The 11269-nt window shown below is 36.1% G+C and overlaps 1 protein-coding gene across 9 annotated transcripts; it reads left to right on the forward strand.

The window, feature by feature from the left end:
* The first annotated feature begins 2612 nt into the window (after positions 1 to 2612).
* Positions 2613 to 10315, forward strand: LOC133830899 (protein BLISTER-like). Of its 9 annotated transcripts, none has more exons than XM_062261009.1 (12): positions 2613 to 2919; positions 3427 to 3556; positions 3880 to 3993; positions 4373 to 4536; positions 4698 to 4766; positions 4925 to 5080; positions 6181 to 6277; positions 6361 to 6426; positions 6632 to 6708; positions 8023 to 9160; positions 9820 to 9924; positions 10082 to 10315. In XM_062261009.1, exons 4-10 carry the CDS (start codon positions 4456 to 4458, stop codon positions 8173 to 8175), a joined length of 699 nt encoding a protein of 232 aa, XP_062116993.1. In that variant the 5' UTR covers positions 2613 to 2919; positions 3427 to 3556; positions 3880 to 3993; positions 4373 to 4455; the 3' UTR covers positions 8176 to 9160; positions 9820 to 9924; positions 10082 to 10315. The 9 variants fall into 9 exon arrangements, with proteins under 9 accessions (XP_062116993.1, XP_062116992.1, XP_062116995.1 ...); XM_062261011.1 differs by lacking the exon at positions 3427 to 3556 and adding an exon at positions 6963 to 7034 and having other exon boundaries at positions 2614 to 2919; positions 9073 to 9160; XM_062261012.1 differs by lacking the exon at positions 3427 to 3556 and adding an exon at positions 6963 to 7034 and having other exon boundaries at positions 2614 to 2919; positions 9086 to 9160.
* The last annotated feature ends 954 nt before the right edge of the window (positions 10316 to 11269 follow it).

Here is an 11269-nt window from a genome sequence, read left to right on the forward strand (position 1 = left end):
ATGGTGGCAAGGCTAACCTGTAAGCCACCTGACCGATCCTTTCTAGGATCTCAAAAGGTCCGATGAACCTAGGGCTTAGCTTGCCCTTATTTCCGAACCTCCTCACCCCTTGCAATGGTGAAACTCGGAGAAATACATGGTCCCCAATCTGGAACTCCACATCCCTATGCTTGGGATCAGCGTAGCTTTTCTGTCTGCTTTGTGAGCCGAGCATCCTAGCTCAGATCTTCTCTATAGCTTCACTTGTCCTCTGAACAATATCTGGCCCCAAATACTTCCTCTCAACCATCTCATCCCAATGAATGGGTGATATGCACTTCCTTCCATATAACATCTCATAGGGAGCCACCCCAATTGTTGATTGGTAACTATTGTTATATGAAAATTCAATCAAAGGGAGATACTTACTCAATGATCCCTCAAAGTCGATCACACACGCTCTAAGCATATCCTCCAACACCTGAATCGTCCTCTCAGACTGTCCATCAGTCTAAGGATGAAAGGCTGTGCTGAACTTCAACTGAGTCCCCATAGCCTTTTGCAAACTACCCAAAAACTTGGAGGTAAAGATAGGATCCAAGTCTGACACTATAGACTTAGGAACCCCATGGAGACGTACAATTTCCCTCACATACAACTTTGCATACTGATCCATAGTATATGTCGACCTCACTGAATGAAAATGGGCTGACTTGGTGTATCTGCCCACTATCACCCATACCGAATCATGAAGCCCTACAGTTCTGGGTAAACCTCCCACAAAATCCATCGAAACATTCTCCCATTTCCACTCGGGAATACCCAAAGGCTGAAGCAGCCCTGCTATTCGCTGATGCTCAGCTTTCACCTGCGGCAAGGTTAAACATCTATCTACGTACTCCACCACATTCTTCTTCATCTCGGGATACCAATATAACGTCCGTAGATCCTGGTACATCTTCGTGGTACCCGGATGAAGTGAGTACAGCGTCGTATGTGACTCATCCAATATCTCTCGTCTGATCCCCTCATCATTCAGAACACAAATCCGTCTCTGATACCGAAGCAACCGAACCTCAGATATAGAATAGTCCTTAGCTATTCCCGCTAAGACATTCTCTCTAACCTCCTGTAGTTGAGCATCTACCAATTGCTCTTCTTCAATCCGCTCTTCCAGGGTCGACTGCATAGTAATATTGGCCAACCGGCCCACCACCAATTCTATCCCTGCTCTGACCATCTCATCAGCTAACTCTCTCGAGATCTGGGTGGAACTGTATAACTGACGTGGGCCTCTCCGGCTCAATGCATCCGCCACTACGTTGGCTTTCCCCGAATGTTAAAGAATATCACAATCATAATCTTTCACCAACTCTAGCCAATGCCTCTAACTCATGTTCAGGTTCTTCTGTGTAAAGAAATACTTCAGACTCTTGTGGTCAGTATATACCTCGCACTTCACCCCATACAGATAATGCCGCCAAATCTTCAGTGCGAATACCACCGCTGCTAGCTCCAAATCATGGGTAGGATACCATTGTTCATACTCCTTCAGCTATCGTGATGCATAAGACTTTCTCATTCTGCACTATTTCACAACCTAAACCCAACCTCGATGCATCGCAATAATCAACAAACTTCCCTTCCCCCGATGGAAGACTCAACACGGGCGCGGAAATAAGTTGTCTCTTCAACTCTTGGAAACTGTCCTCACACTTGTCTGACCAGATAAACTTCAAATTCTTCCGTGTCAATTCTGTCATCGGTGCAGCTATCTTCGAGAAGCCTTCCACAAATTGTCTATAATAACCTGCAAGAGCAAGAAAACTTCGCACCTCCGAGGCGTTCCTTGGCCTCGACCAATCCTTAACTGCCTCTACCTTAGATGGATCCACCTTAATCCCATCTGCACCCATGATATGTCCAAGGAATGTCACTTCTGGTAACCAAAATTCACATTTCTTAAACTTGGCGTACAACTGGTGCTCCCTCAACCTCTGTAGAACCTGCCGAAGACGAATCTCGTGCTCTGCCTCTGAACTGGAGTACACTAAGATGTCGTCAATGAAGACAATAACAAACTGATTAAGAAAGTCCTTGAACACCCTGTTCATTAAGTCCATAATGGTTTTTGGGGCATTGATCAAACCAAACGACATGACCAGAAACTCATAGTGCCCATACCTCGTTCAGAAGGCCATCTTTGGTATGTCCTCATCCTTGATCCTCAGCTAGTGATAACCAGATCGAAGATCAATCTTTGAGAACACCATCTTACCCTGTAGTTGATCGAACAAATCGTCAATCCTTGGTAGGGGGTACTTATTCTTGATATTCAACTTGTTCAATTCCCTGTAGTCTATACACATCCTCAACGTCCCGTCCTTCTTCTTCACAAACAAAACTGGAGCATCCCATGGCGGGTAGCTAGGCCTGATGAACCCCAAATCCAGAAGCTCTTGTAGCTTTATCTTTAATTCTTTCAGTTCTACCCACTACACCAAATACCCCTTTTCATAACAGATAAATATAACTTTGTTGAAAAAGTATTATGGTACATATATATAAATATATAAATGTGTGGGGCAAAGTAAAAGAAAAAAATGGCGGTATAATTTTGGGAGCCCGCATAAAAGTTATATTTTTTTCCTAATTCTTTTTTAACTACATTGTTCCACTCCGTCTGAGATTGACTCCCATCGTCGCCTACGGTGCGTTCGGCTCTTCGGCGTTTCCAATCGTTCGACTGTCTTTGGCTTCTCCGTTTCTTCTCTTCCCTCCATCCCTCAAATCTCCTCTTTCTCTCTCTCTCTCTCTCTCTCTCTCTCTCGTCTTTCTCTATCTCTCGGTCACTCCTCGTGGAGAGGCGAGGCTATTACTGCTTTACTTTTCGCTCCCTTCTCGTCGGTAGCGTGCATGATTGCATCAATTTCGATCCCGGTAAGTATATTTTCTTTTTCTGGTTTTAGATCTTACTTTGCTTCGCATTTATACAACTAACTGAGCATATTTATTTCATTTCCTAACATCTAAAAAAAACATGGACAATGGGTTTTTGTTTGTTTGGATTAAAAGAAAACAATTGAAAGAGGGAAGCCACCATTGAGGTTTTTTTCAATGGTTTTTTTGTGTAAGACATAAATGGGGTTTTGATTAGAATTGGAAACTTAGGTCACTTGGCTTGAACCCTTTTTCATTTGAGTTGTCAGAATTTTGTACCCACAAATATTGGCAACTTAGGTCACTTGGGTCAGAGCATTTTTGATGTATGTTATATCTCCTATGTTCATTATTTTATTTGGTGAATTTGTAACACAGATTAATGTTGATATGATTTGGATTCTCAAAACTAAGTCTCTTCTCTTTAAATATATCGTTAGTTCCTCTATTGTTTCTGAAGTTTTTGTGATTAATATAAATGTATTTGACGTGCACCACCACTTTCAGAACTTGACTTGGCAAGGTTTTGTTGATGTGGCTTAAGTTATAAAATTACTTTGTGGTGACAAGTTTCGCTTGTGATCTTATGGAAAACCACAAACTGCAAATTCTAGGGAAGAAAATTAGCTTTGAATATGTAAGTTTTCATGTCTACTTTATACCTAGGTCGTGGTATTTTCTTGGGCTTCTTTTTATTACAATGTAATAAAGAAATTTACATAATAAGGAGAGTTTCTTGTTATATTCAGCTCATTGAGCCATCAAGTTTGTTTTGTGTCTGAGACACTTCCAAGTGTGATTCACTAGATCAGATGCTTGACATATGTTTTAATGCTATATGTTTTAATTCACTAGAATCTCGTTACTGAAAATATTCTCATTGTTCTTCTATTATGTGAATTTACACCGGCATTGTTTATGTTATTAATACTTATACCTCTTTTGTTGTTATTTGGGCAGAGAAAAAGCTGTTGCAGTCCAAGTTACGCAAAGCTTCCACTGGTGGAAAATCCGTTGATGTTGCCCAGAGTAGTACACATAGGAAAGATGAATCTACTTCTACCGAAGATTTAGGTAATAATTTGTACTTGGGACTCTTATTTTTACTCTGAGAAGTCTCTCTGGGATATTGCTTGTGATTAAAACTTGATTTAATATGCAAAAATCAGTTTTGCTAATTCGTGCCTGTGGTATTTATGCTAGTCAAGAACTGGTCTTGATTCCTCTAAAAAAAAACAAAAAAAAAACTGGTCTTGATTGTTAAGGCTAAACAGCAGTTCGTTGTCCACTTGATTTGTACATCTAACCTTTTATTGTAGGGTCAGGTGTGAAGTCCAGTTAATTTTTTTTTATCTATCACACTATGCTGTATTATCAATAAGAATAACTGTATATTACCAATACCTCATTCGGGTTTAAGCTTACTAGTTTGAATCTATTTGAATCCACACAGAAAATGAAGATACCATTACCAATACCTTGAATCAGGAAGTGCAGGATACATCTTTTATTGGAATTGATGCCTCCAATTTTTCAATGTTGCCTGACAATGGCTATTCAAATATACCTCCTGATCAGATGAGAATGATTCAAAACATTAATGCATTAATTGCAGAGGTATCATCTATCTAATCATTTTCTTAAATCATTTCTTGCATGATTTGTTATTTTTCTACTCAAAAGATTTACTATTTCGAGCAAAACTAGTACATCAGATGATGTTTGTTTATATCATTTTTTTGCTAATGAAACAACTACTGTACATTTTTTTCTTGCAGTTGGCTATGGAGAAGGAAGAGTTGGTTCAAACTTTGGCGTCTGAGTCATCTCGTTGTTCTCAGTTGAAGGTAATGCAGATGTGATTTTTATCGTTTCTTTGTTAAATTGCAGTAAGCTAATTTTCTTTTAAGTTGCTGGTATTCAATTCATGTTGTATCTGGAGACATGGTTAAGCAAGCACACGCTTGGACTAACATATTTGCTTATGCTTGTTCAATGAATGAAGGAGTTGAACTATGAGTTGACCCGAAAACTTGAAGCTCAGACTCAAAGATTAGAGTTTTTGACTGCTCGAAGTATGGCTAATGAGAACATCTCTGCAAGACAACCTGATTCTCAGGATGTCCGTGAGAACATTCAATATGTCGATGAAGGCGACAAGGTACGTATCTTTTTCATCTTTCTTAATAACTATGCTAAACAAATAGAAGGAAAACTTAAATGGGCATTGTGGAAAAACTGTTTTGATTTTGATATTTTCACTTTAATTGTAAACATGTTTAATTTATTAAGTATGTTTGACAGTGGTTATTGTAAAATAAGTTCCATCAAACTGGTGGATTGTGTAAATGTGCATCTTTCGGTTCGAAAAATGGTTTGATGGTGCCCTTCAAACCATAATTTTGTTGGTTTGTTATGTTAATATTTGTCTTAACAAAGATTTAGTTAGCTTGTTATTGTGTTAATAACAACACTAAAATCTAATAGATTTAAAAAAAGTATTATACATATGCATATATCATTGAGCTGATGATCAGGTCTAATCTCACCCTTTCTCTGTCTATATACATATATATATTTATATGGTATATGTTCCCCCTTTTTTTTTTCTTTTTTCTTCTATTATTGTATTTTATAAGATTAGAAATGAGTAGAAATTTTCATGAATTCTATTTCTTTGGGTAATACCTTTTATTGGTTTCTTTTTGTTCATTATGTACCAGGGTAAATGATTATCAAATGGGCTTTTCTTATTCATTTATATATTTATGTTTTGAATTATTTGGATGTATGTGTTTTAACTTTTTCTTCCTGGGGTTGGGGTGGCCTTGGGATTACATTTTTTTTAAAATGTTTTCATCTTTGTTTCTTTACTACATCACTATATGTCATGAATCTTTTCGTTTTAAACATATTTTTGTTTTGTACTGAAAGAGCTAGTTAGCAGAATGATTCATATAAATTTTTGGTTTTCAGCGGCCTGGCACCGATTTTTGGAAAAAGATTTTATGTTGCCCTGTTGATGGAGAGAAAATTTGAATAGTTGGATAATAAATTGATTATGATACTGGGTTTATCTTCTGTTTCTTCATTTTTTTTATATAAAAATAATAATAATTTGCTTTCATTTACATTAGTTTGAAGGGCCTATGCAAATTCTTTTATGTCTCAAGACATGTAACATGTTATTAGTTTTGTACTCCAGATTAGATTTGTATTCAAAATAATTTAGCCATGTAATAATTGCTTTCTTGGATACAGTATGGAAGAGGCAAAAAGAAAATTTATGCTTGTAGCACAACAACTTACGCAGGCTTTCAAGCTGTAATGACCGAAGAAGAGTCAGAGAAGTTTAATGGTAGTTTAATGTGACACAAAAGTTTACTATCGAAAGTTTATGGAAGTTCAATAGTCATGATCTTAACTTTTTGCCTTGAACAGGTCTACCTGGAGTTATCTTCGTACTCCCTTATTCTTACATCCATCCACAAAACAAGGAGTGTGGAGGTATTTAACATGATCTTTTGTTTGTTTGTTACAATATCTATTTATTGTGTACTCAGTTGCATTTATATCCAATGATTTTTAGAGAACTAGATTATATCATAGACTATAGTTGGACCTGTGTAGCACTTATTTATTTATTCAAGTGTTGTAGGCTCAGTTGTAAATTGTTGATTGAAAGTTTCTGTTCTGGATTTATTTTCTGTAGATGGTGTTGCGCCTCGAGCTAAGATGAACCAGCAAAGGTCACGGCGTTTCAAGACTGCTAAGGATGTAGCTGAGGAGGTGAGTTTTGTTGTCTTTGAGCTCTGAAAATTGCCTCTATTATCTGTTATGATTGGGGTAGTGTTTTAAGATCCAACACTCGTTAAGAACACAATCAAGGACGTATTACAAGAACAATGAGAGTAGTGTAAACTAGCAAGATGTAAATGGCAATATATGTTTATTTTGGACCTTTCATGGTTTTTGTGTCCTCTTCACAACTTTAAGAATAACATGGTGCATCATATATACTTGGTTTATTTCATCTGTTGTAGGAATTTGGGCTAAAATTTCTTGACAGGCTCTCTTTCTCCATCAATTGGAAACCTTATTAACATGAAATCCTTGTAAGCTTACCTAAAATTTTAGCTTGGAATTAACAAGATTAGTATGATATGTTAAAAATATTTCTCTCCACTTGATCATTATTTTTTGGCAATTACTAGGGCCTTAAGCGCAAATGAACTGTCAGGGGAGGTACCAAAGGAATTGGGACTACTTGCAAGTTGAAAGTGCTTGTCATATATTAGACCATATTTTTCCTCATTTATTGTGTTTAGTTTTAATATTTGATTATAGATGCTTGCCTTATATTGAGCTCTAATTTCAAAAAATAAGAGAACGTCACTGGTTCTATAGCAGGATTGTACATGACCAAACCAATGTTTGATTAGCTTATATTTGATTATACTCTATTTGATTAGCTTAATGGTCCATTGATTGTGAAGAAAACATAAAAACTAAATTCTTCTTTTGCTAATTTTGGATATAGCATGCTCTCTTTTATGTTAGTAGACTTCCAAATCTTTGAAGTTAGAACCTTCTTTGTTTACTCTTATATGTGTTGTGGTGCTTAAGTATAGATGACTGTTAATTAGTTGTGGTGCTTAAGTATAGATGACTGTTTGATCTTATATGTGTTCCTAGTTATGGTTGTTGTGGTGGTATTGTTTTTGTACCAGTGGCAGCAAGGAGTTATTTAAATATTTATAACTTGATTAGTGTGCATTAATATAATTAGGGGTGTGCATAACATGGTTCTCTTGTTCTGTTTTGATAAATGTTCCTTGCATATTAAACTACACATTGTGGAATGTGTCCAGTATATAATATAAAATATTCAAAAGCAGCATGCTCAAGTGGTAGATTAAGTAAATCTTGCTGTCTAGGTTATGGAATCTCATTAATTATAAATTAAAATTGTTACTATGTCAAAGGAATTAAAATACACATTGTGGAATGTGTGTTCAGTATATAATATAAAATATATGCTCAAGTGGTAGGTTAAGTGTGAGTAAGGGCGCAGTAATTTTGTTTCTTATGTGTATTGTTTAGGCTCCTCCAGTTTATCTACCAGAAAGGAACTTGCCTCCACCTCCTGCATATGTGATGAACAACCTGGTGACTGAAACAAATATGTATCAACACCATCCACCCCAGAAATTGATATGCTCTGTTATGTTTGGTTCTTGTGGGCTTCTTACTTAGGGATAGTTCAAAAGTGTTCTTCTTCTTTGTATTTTTTTGATCTGAAAGCATGCTGTATAAACTTTATTGCATGGTCCTCTCTTGATGATGCCTTGTCTTCTGATTTTATAAGTATTTTTTCGTTGTAACAAAAGTTGTCTTTGAGTTGTTCCTTGAGTCACTGCCATGTGCATCTTGTTCAATACATTCAGTGACTTGAAGGTATGTCCTTGTTTGACTTCAGTTGATTAGTGAATAATATTGTAAAGTTTGGCAAAAATGCAGGTTGATACCGCTAGTAATTTTGCTGACTTTGAACTTCTCTTTTGCAAAAATGCAAAAATGCAGACATATGAGTAAATTGAGTTATTATTGTAGCTTTTTTTTAATCAGCTTTGGCTGACCTCCAGTTTTGGGCTTTTGTTTTGCTTGTTTCTTAGTTTTAGCTCTCGGACTTGGAAATTGTGATAATCATGCCGTGACCCAATTTTTGTTTAAATCCTTTGATGCGTTCCTCATATTAATCTAGATTTTAGGATTCTCATCTTTAATAGCTGAAATTTTTTTTTTCTATTGGCAAAAGTGACATGTTTTATGTTATATTTTGGGGCATGTTATTGTTTAGTTGAAGGTGAAAGGGTTTGAAATACAAAGAGAATTCCCATTACTAATGGAATAGTAGTCTAATTTGTAATTAAGGCCTTTATATTGCTTCATAATTTACTGTCATATGGGAACAACAACAAAAGGCTGAAAGATTTCATAATTTTTAATTTACTGTCGTAAGATTTTCTAGTTGTGTTATGCTTCAATGAACTTTGCAAAGTTTGCCACCTATTATGTGCCACAGAAAATCTGTTTCTTATTGCAAAGTTTTAATATTGATATTTCTTTCCATGCTTATTTTTGCATGACTAGAGCTAATTTTCAGATTAAGCATGCCCAACATCTTACACTTGGGACTGCAGACTGGTTTGGTGAACTAGGGATTAGTGCTTCATTACAGGTTCATCACAGCTCTCTGTTGCACTCTAGTAACATACTGTAACATTTAAGATTGAGTTTTGAATTAAATGTTGGTTTCTGTGTGTGATACTAGATATGCATTTTTTTTTAAGAAACTACATAATTTAACAATGAAGTGTAGATAATCACTACAACAAAGTGAAGTAATTGTCACCTAAGGTTCTTATTTTAATACTTTTCCATAAAACTTGTGTATAATTTGGAAATATCTTGTCTTGAAAAGAATTTGGATATGAGACTCGGTGTAGTCACCAAAGAAACTAAACCTTGTCTAACTGTAAGTCTTCTATATATCATATTAACTGAAAATCTAGCTTTCTAGAGACTACAGAGATATTGATTACTGCTAAATTATTCATGCTATATTATAGGAAGATGACATGCTATTTAACTGAAACTAATCTAGATTTCTGATGAACACTTAGAATCTTGTGCAACTGGGATATCTAACTGAAACTACTCTAGATTTCTGATGTTTTGACAATACTAATTAACTAAAAGCTTCTTGAGCAATACCTGCTAGGCTGTGTGTTTTGCTTTAATGGGCATTGAGTGTGGTAAATACTGTTATTTTCCTGTGTACTGTGTTATGTTTGTTTCTTTCCACGTTAATGCTCTTGTCTTTTATCATTTTCCCAGGGTTGTTGAGATCAGCTGCACTTTGGTCAGGAAATTATATCCTAATCCTTATAGTGCTACTATAATGGCCATGGGTGTTAACATCGTGGCAAAGAGATTGAAATGGTAAGTTAATCATAATTGAGTTGCTCATTTTAGTTTGAAACTTTATGAAGTTAAGAATAAGTTTTATACAACAATGCTTATGGTTCAAGACAATTAAAAATAAACTGCACTCTATATGTTTTATATATTTCTCTAAAATGGCTAGATCCTTTTTCAGATTGGGGTTCTTGATTGAGTTTCTATCCCATGCTGCCATTGTTGGGTTCATGGGAGGAGCTGCCATTACAATTGCCCTACAGCAAGAATTTCACAAAGAAGACAGATATTGTCTTTGTTTTGCGCTCAGTGTTTAATTCAACCCACCATGTTGTAATATGATTTCTTAAGCCTAGACTAGTAGACTAAATATTGTAATTACATTTGAGTAATTAATAAAAATCTATTTATGTTACCTTATTTGGCTTCAACTTTCATATTTGTTTTCCTAGTTTTGTGCAAGTAAAAAAAGATTATGTTTCTCTAAGCTAAAGTGTAGTATAACACAAATAATGTGTTATACTAAAGTGTAGTATAACACAAAAAATGTGTTATACTAAAGTGTAGTATAACACAAAAAAAATGTTATATAATCGACTATAAATAACATAATTCAACACTTATCTATATATTAAAATAACACAGAAATTGTGTTATCGCTGACAGTACAATAACACATCTGTATAACACTGATAAAGTGTTATGTAAAGTACCCTAACCTACGATAACATAGTCGGTCTTAACATATCAGAAAGTGTTATCGTATGTTTTGATAACACATTTTCGGTGTTATTAAAAGCATTTTTTCTTGTAGTGACTGGTGCCATCCTATATGGTGCCCTCGACACTGGCTCTGTCCCTTGCGCCAACTCAATGACAAACAGAATCTCCCTACGCGACGGCGACCCAGGTAAGTCCTCGGGAAACAAATCTAAGAACTCGCAAACTAATCTAGCCTCTTCCGGTCCTGTTGGCTACACCCTGGTGGTATCCACCACACTAGCTAGGAAACCTATTCATCCTCCTTGTAATAGGTCTCTAGCTCTCAGCGCTGAAATTATGGGTATGCGAGGTCCATGCACCGCTCCCACAAAAACAAAGGGATCTCTGCCCTCTGGCTCAAAGGTCACCATCTTCTTCCTGCAGTCAATAGTGGCTCCATATCTAACCATCCAATCCATACCTAAAATCATATCAAAGTCCTCCATACTTAACTCAATCAAGTCTACTGGCAACTCACTACCATCAACTATCGCTGGCAGTGCTCTAATCCACCTCCTAGAAACTACCAGTTCCCCTGTAGGCAAAATAGTCCGAAACCCTGAAGTATAATACCCACTAGGTCTACACAGTCTATCAATCACCTTAC

This window comes from Humulus lupulus, chromosome 4 (assembly GCF_963169125.1).
Source record: "Humulus lupulus chromosome 4, drHumLupu1.1, whole genome shotgun sequence".
Classification (NCBI taxonomy): Eukaryota; Viridiplantae; Streptophyta; class Magnoliopsida; order Rosales; family Cannabaceae; genus Humulus; species Humulus lupulus.

What these genes read in the sequence shown, in the direction of transcription:
- LOC133830899 (XM_062261009.1), top strand. Translation starts at nt 4,456, where the DNA reads ATGTTGCCTGACAATGGCTATTCAAATATACCTCCTGATCAGATGAGA. An exon ending in ATGTCGATGAAGGCGACAAG is followed by an intron (nt 5,081 to 6,180) that starts GTACGTATCTTT and finishes TCTTGGATACAG; the next exon opens with TATGGAAGAGGCAAAAAGAA. An exon ending in AGAGTCAGAGAAGTTTAATG is followed by an intron (nt 6,278 to 6,360) that starts GTAGTTTAATGT and finishes TGCCTTGAACAG; the next exon opens with GTCTACCTGGAGTTATCTTC.